General features: G+C 37.4%; 1 protein-coding gene across 3 annotated transcripts in view; it reads left to right on the top strand.

Moving 5' to 3' along the window:
* The window catches only part of LOC110990838 (uncharacterized), a 131,468-nt gene that overhangs the window by 22,265 nt on the left and 90,128 nt on the right, over positions 1-19,075 (top strand). For 2 of the 3 annotated variants that reach the window (XM_087134643.1, XM_087134645.1), the window contains one exon: positions 12,888-12,955. In XM_087134643.1, coding sequence (XP_086990769.1) covers positions 12,888-12,955 — 68 coding nt within the window. Of the gene's footprint in view, positions 1-2,579; positions 3,112-12,887; positions 12,956-19,075 lie in introns of those variants that run through there. The other variant, XM_087134644.1, reaches the window with a different exon arrangement.

The following is a 19,075-nucleotide window of genomic DNA, read 5'->3' as shown; positions in this document are numbered from 1 at the left end:
GTATGTATTCACAGTACATTGCATTTGAAAGTTAACACCGTAAACTAGTGGGAAATTTTGTGAAAAGAATTCACTGTTACATTCTTCCATTTCACATGGTGGGGAAATGATTGCCCACTTGTGTGAAAACGTTCTCTCACTTGTGCAAAAACTGTGAAAATCTCTTACCACTTGTGTGAAAATTTGTGAAAATCTTTTCTAATACCTGTACTTCGGGAAAAGTTTTAATATTTTGTGAAATTCAAATGAATTCCCTGGGAAAAGAATTCCCCAATCCAAGGTGGACTTTCATTTTCATGTGTACATGTAAGTGTTTGAAGATCCTTTTCTCCATCTTGACACTCCACCCCAACTTGCACAGACAAAGGAATGGGTGAGGAGCCATTGTTCCCACATTAAACAAGGTTTACATTTTGACCCCCAACTTTTTTTTCCTGCTACATATAGCTAGCACTTTTGCTTGCTTGACATACATGTACAGGTACAGGTACACTGTATGCATCTTTCATGTGTTATTTTGCCTCCCCTCACTTGTACGTGCATCTACATGCACAGCTACCGGTACTGTATAAGTATGAATCAATGAGAATGTAAGATTTCATTAATTATTACCCTTGAGTGCATATCTGGCATGGAAAAGTTGGAAGGAAGCCCTTTTTTCTCTTCAGGAATTTGTCGCCATCATGACAAATTATTAGTTTGTTTATGGATCTAAAAGAAAGTTCATTCTTTAAGGGGTCCAATTGGAAAACACCCACAGAGTTACACATTGGGTTTGTATTAGCAAATTGCAACATCACAGACTTGAATTTGTTTAGGAGTTCATCGAACATGGCTGCTCATTCTTATTTTTTCACTTTTTTTTTTTTGGTATAATTTTTTTTAGCCAAAAAGCATGTGATCCTTTAGTGGGAATCTGAAATGTGTGGTATTTAAAGAAATAATTCTTCATGCTAAACAGACTTAATATTGAAAAAATTACAGCAAGTTCTGTAATGGCACTTTCCTGTCAAGCTGTAGGCATTGTGTGTGTCACACTATACATGCACCAGTACATGTTAGATTAAAAGCAGTACATCAGAGGTTTTCTTCATATGTGCAAGTGTGTACATTGTGCACTTTGCTTTACTAGGCATGGCATTGTTTTTCTGCAACATTGAATCCAGTCTCATTCATTTCACCCTTTCATTCTGCCGTAACCATGGCCAAACAACCAAACCAGTTAATACCCGTTCCTTTCATGAATGCCTCCAAGAAAGAAGGCCAGTTTTTTCCCGTTCCAAAGTTCACTTGAGGAGAGATGTAAAGATAATTTGCTGGATCACAAATATAGAATGGAAAATGCCTAGGGCTGATTGAGTTGGTACGTGCCACACATAGGGAGACTTATTTTGTTAATACCGGTAAGTTTATTCACTTGGCCTGCCATGTGCTCAGAGAACTAGGGTGTGCAGGATGAATGCTACTGAACTTTGAATCAAGTCTCACTGGTGAAAAGAACCACTGTAGAACATAGGCCTCACAGTCTTCATCCTTTGATTAATTTGCCATAATTCAATTCCATTTAACTTCTAAATAATGTATGCACCTGTACCAGTACCGTACATCCTGTGCCATCTTCAAACCTGCCAGAAGCTACAAAAACATCCCTGACAAGTATTTTTCAAATTCAAGACTTTTTATATATATCAAAATTTACTCATGAATTATTACAAGAAAATTTCATGGAAAAATAGAGCATAGCTCTGATTTAATTAATTAAAATGTGGTATACATTGTTGATCTGTTGTATGCACCTGATCATTTTGTTTGTTCTTAAATGTCTTTATCTTGGCACAAGTGATAGGAAGTGCCATATACATGTAGTAGTGTTTGTGCAAAAAAGTTGTTAATTTTTTCTTTTGAAAAGTTTTGTTATCCAAAACACGTCATACATGCATTTCAAAGATCAGAATAAACCGATGATGCTTTAATATTTGCCTGAAGTTACATTAATAATTCAGTGCTAAAAGTTATCAAGCTACAACAAACTGATCATGAGCTTTTTTTTCAAAATGACTGAAATGTGAGATAAGACTTTTTTGCACTAACATGACAAATTTTTCATACATAACAAATTGTTTATTTTGACCTATTCAATTTTTTGAGCAAGCAGATTTAGTTGTCTTCTAACAAGTGTTTTCCTTGCGTCATTGTCCAGTATCTTAGAGTACGTGTACTTGTACAACTTGTGCTTCATTTAATTAAAAATCCAAAGTAGTCTAACAGTGACTCCATAGAAGTATTGGCTTTTTGTGCTGACAGGTACATTTAAGTTCACTACAGTACAAAATCCTAAAGTAGAGATTGCTCCATGCAGTTAATCTCAAGTAAAACAAGCCATTCTTTGATAATATTGTTCTTTTCTTTTTTCCCCCACATCTCACGTATATGAAAGAAGCATTCATCCAGTTTCTTTTATGTGTAGATTGTGTCCACCAGTGGGAACCAAATTTAATAACAGGAAGCATAGTGCATGTAACAATAGAAATGAAGAAATTCAAATCTAATAAACACTGTAGTTGATCTTAACTCACATGTTCATCCATTTGGTGACTGGTTTTGTCCTCGGTAGTGTTGAATTCATGCGCATAGAATTAAAAGGCTGGGTACGAAATCAATTGGCCAGAGCCAGAATATCTCTGCTATTGTTTGTGATGCTTTCATTGTATAGAAACGGATCGTTTAAGGCAACAAGACGGGTGTGTAAAGAGTGGACGATGCCGCACGTTTTTAACAGCTTAATTGCTGACAAGCGGAACTCAGGCAGTAGTATGCATCCTCTGTAGTGGCCCTTACAGGAGAGAGACTGAATTCTCTAGAGCTTGTTAATATCGCTGTGTGCGTGTATTGGCAAATAAGAAGTGTTCTGGGTGTCGTGGAATTCCTGTGAGAATTAGTCCATCTACTGGTACATTACCAGAGTTCATCGGTTCTTCATCTGGATGGGTTATGCATGGATTCTCAGTTTGAGATGCTAGTCTTATATCATGTTATGGACAGTGTCAGGTGTATTTGAGAGTTAATATTGTTTTGAGCACAACTTTACGTCCCTTCGCCAGGGCATCCATGGTAAGTAAATTTGTTATGCTAGCAATTATTCATGCTCATAAGTCAGTCAAATTACAGAGTTGACCGTGCTGTTGTCATTCATTCCCTTGTAAGTCCATCTCAACTGAAGGGGAAAAAAAATCCCACCCATTGATTTTGTTGTACCTGAGCTAGTGTGCATGAAGTACATACTTGTTACTGTAAACTGTAAGAACATTGTTTGTCTTTAGTGCCTTATTTACGAGTATGGTATTTGTAACAAACTTTTCAGAATTCATGGTCTTTTAAGAAATGTGAAGATACTCAAAGTGTTGGAAAGCTGTGTTGTGTAGACCTTTACACATCAGTAATATTTTTATTTGAAAACAGTGTGCTGAGCTCATGGTGTAGCCTGCATGTGTCAGTGTGTATACATATCACCTAAATATTTTGTCAGAATTCTTGAGTTAGCCCCATGTGACAGTGATTTAGAAAATCCCAAATAGGTTTGAGGAGTGAACCAAAGTGGACCACTTTAGGGTGCTTTGAGGACTAAAGCCATGAAACAGCATTTACACAAACTTCATGAACATTTACCGGTACATGTACTTGTACCAGTATGTGCATGTTACTGGAATCATCATTGACATTTTTGAGGCATGCACTTAAGAATGTGCAGATGTTGATGACATTGATTTGGCTGTCACATTTCTAGTCATGTTTTAAGCCGCAAGGAATGTTTCCAAGACAATTTTTCTGCAACTTTGTACTCTTCTTTCAATATATGAAAACTCTGTGACACTTACTGTACATGTAGATTCCTATTTAGTTAAATGCATTGAAAAATGCACTTTTTCAGACACTTAAAATTATCTGTGCTTTCTTGGACAACTGATTGCGCTGTAGCTGTGATGTCATCCAGGGAAGATAGAGTTCAATGCATATGTTTTTCTGTTAAAATTGTTAACCCAGAATTAACTTATTGAAAACATTTCTGAGAAAAGGACTTACATTTACTTATTGCCATGCACATAAACAACAATGACTCAGCAAAACAGAACATTTAGTCCAGTAAAATCTACAAAAATGCAGCTGGGTCTTTTATTTGCACAAATCCGTGTAACATTTCGGCTGACATCACAGTTTTAAAAATACTCATTAGCACAAAACCATAAAGGCAGTAAAATAACCTTTGAAATTGTGAAACAGAAGTTGTAAATCAGGTCAACTGAGACACAAAGGTGCGTTTTTAAGGTTTGTATTAAGACACGTTGATTGCAGCTACCCTTTAAACTGCAGCATGCATATTATGAGTTGTTATACTAGTGCTTGTGGATCACAGAATAATGTTGTATGTCTGTGTGCCATGTATCACACTGTATTATGTGTTATGCATACAGTGCATAAGTGTAAGGGCAAAACCCAAAATTTAAAATGAACATCTCCCTGATGCTAAGTACATCTCGAAAGTGCAGTAAATTGTGGTACCTGTATCTCTCCTCTTGGATTGCCAATGGCTTTTCTAATGCACCGGTACATGTATGTAGATGGCGCCACTTGTTAAGTGTAAAATAGTGCAGTATACCTGTACATGTATGCTGAGTCAGAATACCAGGTGTGATAAAAACCCTGCGATGCAGTAATATGTCACATTGTTTGCTGCCATGGATCAACCAATCAGAGTTCAGGATGCAAGTTTGCTTGAAGATAAACTTGTACACCTACTGGTCAAAGATACATGTATTGTTTAGAATAAATATGTTAGTCTATACAAACAGTAACAAGCCATTCTAACACAGAGAAGTGGGTTCCAAAAGAAGTAACAGCTGTAGGATTTTGGTATTGAGTACCACTACCACCTCCAGGAAAAGCCTTTGATAAATGCATTTTTATGCCGTGTTCAACCGGCCATGAAACCTCATTCATAACAAAGAATAGAAAAAGAGAGGGAGAGATACCAAAAAACCATAAATACTTAACGCTTGCAGTAAAAGCCTCAAGGAATACTACCCCCTGGGAAAGGTGGGGGAAAATTTCATTCAGAATGTGAATTGAAAATATGATACATGTTGCCACGCTTTCTCTCTGCATAACTGCCGCTGGGACATACCCACAACACACATACCGATGCAGCCAAGATTGTAAGTGCTGCTGCCTGCGGCCATTCAGTAACGATTGGGATGAATTCGGATCCCAATAAGGCAGCCACTACTCTTGTTATTCCGTCTGGAAACAAGCTTCAAGGCACTGGCATACTATCACAGGGATAAGTCTTAATTATTGGATACGTGTTGTGGGCAATGTTGAAGGGTAGCTGGTTTGTTTGCTTTGATACGTGCTATAGTGGAGGAAAGGCAACAATCTATTACTGGTGCGCATGTATTAGGTATCTTTAGTACGTGAAATCTGGTTGAGGCATGTACATGCACCAAGCACCACTTACGAACTTAAAGGATGATTCTTGGTGGGAAATTGTTGTACAGGCATTTTATGAAAATGGGAGGAAAGAGGAAAACACATCCTGTTTGTACATGTCTGTGTGTCTATGTAGCATTGGGCTCTAGAGGTAGGGGAAGGAAAAAGACCCAACATTTAGATGACAAAATTAGCGGTGCCCTCGCTACATACCGGTATCTGACTTAGACCGGCCAGCTGACCCCGGCAAGCTCGGTGGTCGAGCTAAGACATCTGCACTAGTAAGCAGGAGGTCCTGGGATTGACTCTCACCTGGGTAAGCTTGTGAATTCTTTGCAAGCTCTAGCTTGGGCAAACACAGGGTATACAGTGTTATGCATACAGTACATATATGTAATAAGTGTAAGGGCAAAACCCAAAATTTAAAATGAACATCTCCCTGATGCTAAGTACATCTTGAAAGTGCAGTAAATTGTGGTATCTGTATCTCTCCTTCTGGATTGCCGATGGCTTTTCTAATGTACCGGTACGTGTATGTAGATGGCGCCACTTGTAAAAAGGATTTGCATTAGCATGGTAGATGTGGATCTACACGGTAGCCGAGTTTCATCCAAGTTATCAAGATTTCCAAGCCAAGGACACACCCTAGGTGAATGTTGTAAGGTGTACATGTACATGTAGGTATTGGCCATACCTCTTCACTCTCCTCTACTTTCATCAAAATTTGCTAAGGGTTGAATGCTCCTGCATCCGCAGCATCTGCATTTGATAAGCAACATTTTTAAATTTACATGTATGAGGTACAAAATGACTACAGATAAAGAGATTTGTAACTACCTTTATTATTTTGTTTTAAATTACAGAGAACACTTTAGTTTGGGTATATCTACATCATTACTACAGTTACTGAGTTGGACCTTACCGGTACTTAAATCCAAATCAAGGGTGCAAACACTAAGTAATTTTTGCCTTGATCTGTTGATAGGGACCTGTTATTAGAATGAGTTTTATATTGTTGCCTATACTTACCGCACATGTACATCATTGTACATGTATATTTGAATTGAGTAATTTATCCCTCAGTAATTGATATGTGATGTCATGATCTACCTTACCACCACTCCTGCAGCATTGTACTTCTTGATCATTGATGTGGAGCTATTCAGATGGACAACACTGGGGCCGGTCACGCTGGTGCCAAAGATTCACTGTTGCCACCCGAGGGCTGAAACGCAAGCCGTGTCCACCTTCGATCCATCCCTGTCGCTTAGAGTAGAACTTGGAAGGGGCATACCATATACACCTGGTTAATTAAACTCAGGGAGGGGAGAAGGGGATGCTGGTTGGCTTATGGTGCTAGCCTCAGAAGCTTGTTTGCCTGTTTCTGTTTGAGGTAAAGGTTGGAGAGGTAGTGGTTGGAGTCTGATGGGGGGTTATCACCTGGGCCAGCTGGGTTGCGGGGTTGGGGTTAATACAGCCTGAGGATTTGGGAACTCCGCCAGTATATTAGCCCTGATCTCTTGAAGGGAAGAAGGTTGTTTCCAATTGTGATGCAGCAGGAAGCTAATGGAATTCTACATGTATACATTGGAACTTGAGAAGGTCCTGTTTTCTGCAGTCGTACCCTGTTTGCTGGATTCAAACCTGTATGAAATCTTCTCAAGTATAACGTACACCAAGACTGACGCTGTTCAGCAAGAATGAACCAAGAGGAAAACATGCATCAATTCTACAATGTAAGATTATTGTCTGTGGCAGCTGACCTTACTGGTACAGGTACATGTAGCTGATATATTGAGACCCAGCAGCCAGAAGAATGATGGAAGAAAAAGAGCAGAGAAGAAATGAATGCTGTCAGCAATTCTCAAAGGTACATGTAAGTACATTCATATACAAAACAGGATTGCAGTTTGGATGGCATTGGTTTGAATCATCGTAGAAAAACAGGTATCCGCTTAGTGGGAACAAGAGAAAAGTATTTTATACGGAAACCACAGTCCTCAAAACTCACTGGTTGAGCATGAAGGGCTTACAGTGTTTATCACTGCACACTGACTATGTGAACCGATTTATGTTGGAACTTACATGTACCGTACCGGTATGGTCTTCCCGGGTGCCTCGGGCATGTGCACGAGCTCACATGTAAAACTTCCTGCAAGCCTGTCTCCGTTGCCTGTGAGGGTGCACTTCAACCGAGGGCATACAGATTGTTAGATGAGACTAGTTCAGATCCAATTGCATAAGTACATGTACATACAGTACATGTACATGTATATTGTGTTTAAGTGCATGAACATATGCCTTACTCACGATACCCATCAGTACGCATACATTTTTACTTCAGAAATACAAGATCATAAACATGTTCATTTACTGTGATGTTTATTCATTTGAAGACTTCTCATGATGAACCTTGCACCATTTACACGCAGTGTTTGAATGTACATGTATACGTACAATATGTAATCGAAAAAGTGTTGTGCTCTTACATGCACTTAACGTTGAAGAGTCAACTCAGCTTTTTCCTTCTGTAATATTGTGCAAACCTTTTCTTCGCTGTTTTGCTATCAGTATGCATTTATTTGTTGTGTTGATTGATCGCAGGAGTTTCTCCCATTTTAAAGTTAAGCATTCTAATAATTTTTCTTTTAAATTTTGTGGTTAAAAGTTTACGTGCAGTTGAGAGACCTGGAGTCTTTGAACCCTTGACTCACGCCATGAATCAGATAAGCACAGCATCTGCCCACAGCAAATCACGCCACATACATGTACGTGTATGTATTAACCTGCTTAAATGCTAATCCCTCGGTTCCTATACAACTGCTTGTTGTTGGACATCTTTTTGAAGATTTGTTCACCTTTTTGTTTTCTTTGACAACCTTGTTTTCAGCTGTGCCATTATATTAATTATGAAGTGTCATTTTTTTATTTGTAGAGCCAGCTGACTGCTCATTTGTGGAGAAAATACATTACCGCAGTCTTGGAGGGAAGCTTTTTTTTTATGTATTAAAGTTGCCGTGTTTTTGTCATACTACCGTGGACTGTACAGTTTGTGTGAGTGCTAAGGCTTGCATGAGTTGCTGCAGGGTACTGAACTTGCTTCATGCCATCTGTCATGCTGAGACGCTTGTGCGTTTAATTCATCTTGTTTTTTAATGATTAACATGAGGACTTAAGTGTTCCTTCTGGATAGTGTTAGTGAACCAGTACTTCCAAACCACTCAAAAGTGCCCTTTCTCACTCATTTGTCAAGACTTGTCCTGTATTTGGATTTCCACACCGTAGCTTAATTAAACACAGCTGTGAACTACAGGTAAATGAGCTGACATCAACATTTTCCCCAATTAGTTTTACTTGTAATAGAAGTCAGCCAAAATCCAGCACTGTGTGCACTCATCCACTGGTGCATTGTTTGGTTCATTAAACTGATCATTCGTCCCAGTCTTCATTGAAATACTGCAGAACATAAAGCCAGTTTTTTTGGAGCTACTGGTAGCAAGTTTATACAAGAATGAAATTGCCACAAAAACCGGAACATACATGTAATATACATACCAGTACAGTACCCTGCACATGTGTTTTTACAAAAAATAGCCAAAAGTTAAGAAATTTCTCACTTAGTCGTTGCATTCAGCTACCTTCAAGTTACATCTTGAAATTTGCTTCAGAATGCAATTTGTACTTATATGTAAAAAAAGTTTCCCTTTATTCTTATGATTTTCACCTCCTAAAAATTTATTTCAAAATCAGTATTTAGGTATTCGATCAACGATCAAATTTCTGAATATTTGAATAATTGGCGTAGCCCTATGTACATGCATACATGTACATACATGTACATATACCGGTAGCTCTGTAATGTTGCATGGATATTTTTAATCGGAAGTACATGTATTAAAAAGGTTACAGAATGCTAATATAGCACCCAGACTTCAATTTCTGCGCTTGTTATTTTCAGTCACACCAGCATCCCACAGTAGTAATCATTGGTGTGAAATTGCAGTGGTTTGAATGAAGCTGGACTTGACAAAATGCTGCAATGTTGATGCATTTATGTAATGGAAGAGATTTATTTGTGTGTTCGTGAAGTCGTCCACTTGATTTGAATGATAAGGACCAATGTACTTCTCATCTGCTGTAATTAATCATGAGTTGTCTGGCTGTAGAGTGATTAATTAGACAAAGATTTGAATCACTTTATTTTACAGTGGGAAATCTAAGGATTAATGCAACAACAGTGTACCTAAAAGGCACACATACATTGAAGAAGGTGGAAGAAGATACATGTAAGAACTTCTTGAAACACAAAGACCACTTGTGTTTTGTTTCACTCAAAAAATTAAGATGTCTCTACATGTACTTTATTAGATCATCATGCTGCACTTGTGCGTCCATGCTTTGATGTGTGTACATGTACTTCTGACATTAACATTTATAGATTTCCAGATGGCCTTGACAGTTTCTGTCTATAGGAGTCAAATATTTTCAGACTTGTACGAGTATATTAAAATGCTCAGCTTAAAAATAGCAAGATGGACAGAAATCAATATTGAATATAAACCTTGGTCGTAGGTATCAGATCTTCTGGCAGGTCAGAGAGGGACAGTGTACAAGGCCATGGAGACAGTTGTAATGGAGGAAGGGATTTCAGATGGATAGGGTTGGGGGAAAGGGTATGAGTTGGAGGGGTTGTCATGAGAACATTTATCCAGTGATTGATGGAACTTGTGAGAAAAGCTAACAGGAATGAAGTTGAGGCATCTTTACATTCAAAGTCTTTATAATCATACATAACTGTGAGGTAACAAAATGTCATGTTGGATGGGCACTGAAGTCTGCCTTGTTTTTTTCATAATTTGTATTGGCTTGCCATTATTTATTTCAAAGTATCATAAATGAATTACATTCTAAATACATCTATACTTTTCCTCGATAACCCCTTCATTGACATTATTTGAGGAGTCATTCGGAATATTTCAAATGAGAATGCCTTATTTTTCCAGAGAAGGTACCGGTACACATGTACATTTACAGTACATTTGTGTTTGGAAGTCAAGTCTTCAGCAGCCTTTCAATATAAATTGTTTAAGGGGAATTTTTTTTTTCAATTCAAGACAATTTTTTCTGACAACTTCATTTTCAAATATTCACATTGTAGATAAGTCACTTGTGCATCATACATGTAATTTCTGTGTTTTTCTAATATTTTTTGCCAGTTTGTTTTTGCTTGTCTATCATGCAGAGCTGAGAGGAGCATTTCTAGAAGTGTAGAGAATAGATGGCAGCTGAACTCATCCATTTATACATGAAGTTTATTTCAGCTCTACCAAATTTCACAGCTTAAATGCAGTTGGTTGGAAATTTGATTTAATCTTTGGGGCATATTTTATGTCTTTGAAAAGGAGGAGGTCATCCTATGATTAAAAGCCAGAGATGTTTTTCTCGTATACTTGGAGGACACGCAAATAAACGGGGCATTTTTTATTGAATTGAAAGTTGAAGGGCTTGGTAGCCAGGAATTTGTGAGCATTGATTGTACATGTACAATAAGACATGTATATGTATGTGGGCATTTGTATGCATTTTGTTTGGTTTTACATGTAAAATGTATTGCAGTGGGTAGAAAAAGTGTGTTATTGTCACATGGTCACTCTCTGATTGGATGAAATCTCATTTGCTGTTGTCATTTGTGTCCTTATATTCTGTGACCGTCTGACCAAAATTTGACCAAGAAATGAAATGAGAGTCAAGAAAACATCTGTATTTGCCTCTACGTGATCATATTCAATTGTTTGGATACAATTTAAACTTTCTATTTTCAGTTTATAGAATTCTATTCAATAATGAAAAAATATAACCGGTAATTTTGGTTGTGGTGTATCTGGAGGTTGGGGAGCTCCCCCACCAGAGATAGGTTGCTTTTGTTTAAGTAATTGAAAGTACTGTTAAAATAGTACTACCACCTGGGGGAGGGAGTTGGAGGTTCTAAATGGGTGAAAAACACAAGACTCTCATTTTTTGACAAATACATTTTGCCCCACCATTTTCCAAGACCTTGATGCCACTGAAGTTTGCACGGTGGTAAATACCAACTTGTCTTTTGCTTTGAACACAAAATACCAGCACATGTATCTAGATGCAGTGGATCAACTTAAAAGGGAAGAAAACATTCAATTTGGTAATTTCTTGGATTAGCAAACCAGCATATAATGGTATTTTTTTATCTCCAGAAATATAAATTTCTACTCTAAAATATTGCACTAAATTAAAACGAAATAACAAGACCTTTTTTTACATGCAAAAATGTATTTTAGGATCAAAAGAGGTTTTGTACTAAAAAAACATCATTTCAAACTGATTATCTCCAATTTTGTTATGCAGTTTCAGACATGGACGTCCAATATCCAAACACTAAATGGCATTTCTGAAAGAAAGTTTTTTTGAGCCAATTTGTACCGGTCTCACAAATTAGTAACTTACATGTACACGTACCAAATCCTTGTACATGCAGCACATAACATAGCACATTTTACATGTACCAAATCCTTGTACATGCAGCACATAACACAGCACATTTTACATGTACCAAATCCTTGTACATGCAGCACATAACACAGCACATTTTACATGTACCAGAACTAAAGTTCACTTTATGTGACATGCAGATTTTTTATAAGTGGTGCGAGATGCACATGCAACATAGTGGAACTACCTAAATGTGTGTTTTTAAAGAAGGCAGAATCAAAATGTTGAAAATCTGTGGATGTGCATGTGCATATGCTGTGTTACTGTAGGTAGAGTGAAATGAAGTGTTCAAATGTACATTGTAAATAACAAGCCTGCGTCATTGAGAATTCACGATGTACAATGTGTCTCTCCTTGATGTCAGGCTTTTGCACTGTCACCAAGATTGTCATCTGTATTGAGATGCACTTTTGTAGAATATTACGCAACTGGCAACAACCCCCTTCCCTAAAAATTCAAAAAGGATTTGGAAGCAATTTGTGTCTGACAACTGGAAATGAATTGCTTTAACTGTACATGTACATGTATATGTTCTCTATAGAATCCAGGACATAGGTGTCTCCACCGCTTGGTATAATTTGTACACAAAAACTGAAGTGTTGAATCCAGAATTTGAAACTTTAAGTGTTTAAACAGTTAAAAAATTACGATTCAACAACAGTACTGTATTTCAGAGGAAAAGTTTGAGAAATGTTGAATTCATGCTTCAGTTGTTGAATTAACTAAGCTCTGGATTTACATATTCTTAAAAGTCATTGTTTGATATTTGAAATGCTTGATTAAACACGTTCAAAGTGCATTTATTGGCTGCACAAATGAAGTGTTTTTTGTATGTGACACGCAGTAATTGTGTGGTTTTCTTGTATTTGTTCTCGTAGGAGCAGATGGACAAGCAGATTGAGGAGCTCAATAGACAGCTTTTGGAAGAACGACAGACAACAAGAAGGTAGGAGCATTACACAGGGCCTTCGTGTCTGCATTACAGGAAAGAGTGAGATACTGTACATGAATTTAAGCTGTGTATTCATCCGGCCTTCTTGTCATCGGGAAAACACTGTTTAATGTAACCTCAAAATATCAGTTACAAAAGATCATCATTTTCAGAGCATGAATTACACTCAGGAAATGACGATTGTCAGAGAAGTTACATGTACCAATTAAGTAGCCTTCTTAATTGCTTTCATACCGAACGTTATATTCTGTCTTTGAGTCACTGGTGAAGAGCTACCGGTAACAAGGATAATGTAATTTCTTGATGATGTCACTTTCAAGGTTTGGGAAAAATTGAAGTGATTTGGGCTTCAGCAGAAGTAGTCTCGTAGTGTCAGGGTCAAATGAAAGAAAATTCCCCAACTTGATTATTTCAGTGTGCATGAAATCCCCCAGTAAGTTCAATGTGGCAATGTCAGAGTCAGCAACCCAGAGACACTTTTCCTGGTGTTAGTATTATTTACTTATAGAGGTTAGCCTTGAAAGCCTGGAGTGATACTAGGGTAGCTAAGTGAAAATTACCAGTGTTTATTTTATTGATGTGAGTGTGTTCTGTGTTGTATTCTGAGGTAAAATTGATGTTATTGAACTAGAGACACCAGAGAACGATGCATTTGTGTTCTGTAGCATTTTATTTTGCAATGATACGAAATCACAGCTTGTAACAAAATCCAATGACAGGAGAAGTGAACAGCTCCCTCTGTTGTTGAACACTCTATATCGACAACTTTTACCTTCAGATGGCAGTTTTTCTTAAGTAACAGTTACATGTACAGATAGGGGTGCATCGTACCAATTCAAACCCAATTGAAAATTGTAAAATCAACCAAGTTCAAGGCCAAAACACAAGCAAACCGACATCCCTAGGGTTTCTTTTCAGAAATATGGTTGTCTTGTCCTTCATTTTTTCCATTTCTTTTCATTTTTGGTGGGTCAGCCACTTATGGTTTTAATTTCTTCACACAAAGAAAATCCTCCCCCCAAAAAGTGATACTCCCAAAGCCTGATTGTCATGGTAACGCCATCCCATTCTTATTGCTCAGCAGCAGTGCTTATGCAAGATTAACAGACTAGCCAACCATCAGTAATGGAAGGGCATCATTTCCAAGGCATTTTTGTGGGAATCAAGGCTTTCACCATGTTTCATTTTCTTTTCGTTTATGTCCTTGTTTGAAATTCAGTGTTTTTTATATCCTTAAATTTGATTGAAAGAGACAAAAATTATAGTATCATTCCAGATCATCAAAAAAATTTTTTGTCATTTTCAAATTAATTGGATGCAATTACATGTATGGTAGTTAGCTTTAGCAGCGGAGGTGCCTGAAAACTTTTAGGGTGAGTGGCATGTCTGTCAGCAGGGGCATGTTCTGTACTGTTGCCTAGGGCACACTTAGGGTAGGGTACATGTAATGCAGCCCTGACTTTTCCCTTTCTTCATGTTTCACTTCAAAGTACTGATTTACGATAAAAATAAAATCTTCGGTGACCAGGTCTCTGCTGGCTTGTATTGACATTGGAGGGAACAAGTTACAAATGTACATGCACGGTAACTTGATTCAGCATACCACAGGTAGTGTATGGACTTTTCCTGTCATTTTAACAAATTCCACATTAAAGCAAGGAACCTACATTTAGGGAAATACAATGTGCATGGGCAAAATCAAAGTGCTGTTAAAAATAAACAATAACTTTTAACCAAAGCATATACATGTATAATGTACGCGTACATTTATGTATACACATCAAAATTTTGTAGGATGTAATATGTAAAATTCCAATGGGTGTAAAATTTATAGAGTGATGTAATCAAACAGGGTTGTAATGGAGAGAGCTTTGACTTTAGTTAAAGTGCAATATCAAAACCTGTTATTATTATTGTTACTACTTTTGTGTGAGATTGTGTGAATTTAAGCAGCTTTTGTACAACTACAGTATGCAGAACAGTCAACTTTATCTTTGATTCATCACAGGCTGACTAGTGAACAAATTGCACACATAATACAAGTGCATGTGTGTACTTTAAGCTACAGTTAACTATGAACAGTTTTCATTAAACTTAACATTTATGATGTTTCCATCTGCTATAATTTAAAATCTTTAGAAATCACAACAGTTCAACATTGTGCCTTCCCATTACAGGTGCTTTAAAATGATTGTGGTGGAATGTCTGAATTCATTAATGATGTAATGGTGCTGCCTGCATGCCTGTGAATTGTTTGCTATGTTACTTAATGACCATTGACACTGAACATTACTAAGACATACAGTAAAAATAATGACAAAAGTAAATAAAACTTGTTACTCACTTGAAGAGTGGAGATAATGTGTCCTCAAGGGAAGCATCAAATTCAAACTAAAACGACTTTATGAATTAAAATAGTCTACATGAAAATGGACATTGTACATGTTGTTAAGGTCTACTTTTCACTCTTACAAACATGTAATTGGTGAAGATAAATACTGCCCTCTGTTGAGCGATCTATGAGAACATTTCACATGCATGCATGTACCTGTATGGGCAAATGAATTCAGTGGAAGGTAGCAGTAAAGCTTTTGTGTAGAGCAATAATCAAGAAAATTACTGTCTGCCACACAGCAGAATTTTAGCAAATTCCTCAAGATGCTCTGCCGGTATGTTTTGTTTCTACCTCAAGTCACACAAAATTCACAATCTTACCACAAATGGTACATGTTAATATACAGTCTGCCACACAGCACAATTTTTAGCAAATAATGATTGTAAATTCTACATGAAGCAGTATGTTTTGTCATACACGTACCGGCTACCTACAGTCACAAAAAATCTTACCACAAATGGTATACAAATAATGAATGCTTATGAGTGCAATGGAGAGAATAATTGCTTGAGGTGACAGATGAAATGGTCTCTTCCCCAAGGTGAAGCTGAAGGGAATGTATTGTAGATTATTTCATGTCACCGAATGCAATTATTTTTATATGTACATTGCATGAATGCAAAACATTCATTGTTTTACAGAACACCTGCATAAAACCTCGTCATCTGATTTTCTGAGCACAGCTGGATTAATTAAGTGACTCAAACTTGAAGTTGTCCAGTTGTGAATCTGTTAATTTTCCGTCATGATATTCTAATTAAGTTTGGATTCTTTTGCCCTGCCCGACATATTATATTCTGAGCTTGTGTAATCATTTGGCAGCGTTTTATCTGTTTCCTGAAGGAACAGTGGCAGTATCATCATTACTTACAAAAACAAGTTCTTATAATTATTTCGTAGAACTGTGAACGGCAGAGCTTGATCGCTTGTCATTTTGCCATTAAGAAAGTTGCACCACTAAAAGCTGCAGTGCAATCGATCTGATGGGGTTTGTCATTCGTTTCTAACGCACAATTGTTGTCAATTTTTTGCACTCTGCGTGCACGTCCGTGTGTTGTGGGTTGGTACAAATACCGGCAATTCAATGCTGTGTGATCAACGATCCACCAATCAGATGATGGGGATTTATGTAGGTCTTGTATAATACATATTAAAATACAGTCTGCTACACAACATGAATTGTGACAAATAATAATTCTACATTCTACATGAAGCAGTTTGTTTTTTTACTAATGTACTGGTACCGCCAGTCACAAAAAAACTGATGCTTCTACCGGTATGTGCGAAGTATGTACATGTATCTACACTGTACATGTTCCAGTAGCTATTCTTTCAAACCTTCACTAGCTAGCCTGACTTTTTCACCAAACTCTCACATTTTACACTGCATACCCCCAGTACATGTATGAACCTTGACATGAATCTTGACATTTTCATGTATTTTTTACTTAAATATTTATTTTCTTACAGTGCACGTATGTTTAAGGTTTAGTAAAAGGACTAAATTGTTTATTTCTGCCACCTTTCTCTTCCTCCCTTGTTTGTTAAATACATGTATGTACTTTAAATGCAAGTTTAAACTCCTTGGAATGGATGACAACTCCTTTTTTAGACCAAGTTACCAGAAAATGTTGCTGCAATCTTGGTAAAATACAACGATTTTGAAGACTACATTGTAAAAAGAATTGCCACCTCTGCCATTTTTTTTAAAACTTTGATGAGGAAATTATTTTATTTTTCACTTAGCATAATTGGATGGCACATTACAACAAATACATGTACATTAATTGCTATATATTATTGTTTATTGATCTTAATTGATGATCTTAATTCATTGATGGAATATTGATAAGTGTATTGCCTTTATTGGAACCTCTGAAACAGCTCATTTTAAATTTTTTGGCCATTTCTCCAGGGGATTATAACATTATCTTACATGTGCATGCACACTGGAACCTTGTTAATCAAAGAAAGACATAATGGCATCATTTTCTAATATTTACAGTACATTGTCAACATTCCCATCTAGGTATTTTGACAATGCTACTGGTACATGCAGTTAAACTTCTTGTTACAGCATGTTGTGTACATACGTGCATGATCATTAATGCACATCATTATAAACGTCATTTATGATCAACTCTTGGCAGAAGAACCAACTGTAGTGCTACCGGTGCTTGATGAGCACAGTGATATGCCTATATTTACCGGTATGTCAAATGCAAAGTGATATGACAGCAGTTTCATATTTTTGTACTTGTACCTTCCTTCCATATGCAAGTAACTGCAATATTATCAACTAGATTAATATGTGAAAATGCTCAAGTAACACCATCAGCAGACTTTACACTGTCAGCATGAGAACAATAGACAGTAGTGTGTTTAATCGCAGCAAACTTGCACTCATCGTTAATGCATCAAAATGTTGCAACTGATGCACCTGTTCAACTGATAGCAGGAGATCTTGACTTAGAGACTAATCTTTCTCATAAACCACACAGTTTTCCTTCTCACCAATAAAACCCTGTTTCTTAGCCTGAGTGACCGTCAGATTGTTGAGTTGGCATATCTTACCTGATATCATATTAAAGGAAAGGCAGTTAGAATCCATGATACAGGCCAAGCAGCAACGTACAGGACTCTTTGGTGTGGTCTGGTAGGTGTGGTCAATCAGACAGGTGTTGTTATTGTGGACTGTTTCATCCGTAAAGACAGAAGAACATTCTGCATGGAAAGGTTTGAAGCAAGATGCCTGATTGTCAATGTTACGCTCACACATTGTGTGTCTTAGTGCTGAGCAGCCTGTTGGCCTCCACCTGTCGGAGGCGTCGTTACGCACTAACATCACACACCCAGGTAGTGGTCTCCCTTTTTCTGCAGGTTTTAGATAAACATTACGATAAGGGCTTGGGTCATGTGGATCATCCCCATGACATTTGTATATGTTTAGTATGTTGTCTGATGAGTTAACAAGTTCACTTTTATGCTCGCAGCCCAGCCACAAATTGACTTCAGGTGTCTCAGCATTAAACAACGCTGCGATGAAAGTGTTTTCTTCTTCAGAGTTTGGTGTTGCTAAATAACTTCCTAAACATTGGCACTTCCTGCGAGCCTCAAAATAATTGAGTGTTGGGTCTTTGAAAAACTTGTAACAAGCTTGATCAGATCCAACCCAACCTGCAGGACATGTGGATGAGAGACCAGCAGCCAAATATGAGAGCAGCATTGAAACAGCAGTGCCCACAAAGAACACGATTAGCCAAGTCTTGGACATGATGTTCAATCTGATGTCGATAGTGATGGCTTGTCGTCTTCAAATTCAAGAAAAGAGTCTTGATAATGGCAGGACACTTTGAAACATTCTGGAAAGTCTGTCTGTCTTAGTCCACTCTGAGAGCTGACAGAATGAATTGAGTAGAAGAGTCCTGCAAAGCTTGGAATGATGATGCCCACTGAGTCTCCCTCTTTGATGAGTCCAAAGCAAAGAGCTTTAGTGATGGAGAGACTTCAAATATGTCCTTGTAAATGTCCTGTCTTTAAAAAAGCAAAAAGTGATTTCAACTGAGGAGCAGCCACTCACAGTAAATTCACAAATTGCCTTGCTGTCCTGAAGCAGAGGGAGTAAATGTTGGTCTAGTTTGTGTAACACTTTCAAAGGAAATGTCCTTTGAAAAAAGATTTGCCTTCCAGACTCTTAACTGAAGAATCGGAATAAAAGA

The sequence above is a fragment of the Acanthaster planci genome, linkage group LG03, assembly GCF_054643075.1.
Source record: "Acanthaster planci isolate LZ-2023a linkage group LG03, COTS_SCS, whole genome shotgun sequence".
Taxonomy (NCBI): Eukaryota; Metazoa; Echinodermata; class Asteroidea; order Valvatida; family Acanthasteridae; genus Acanthaster; species Acanthaster planci.
The sequence above is the reverse complement of the archived record's forward strand: the minus strand, read 5'-3'. Positions and strand labels throughout refer to the sequence as shown.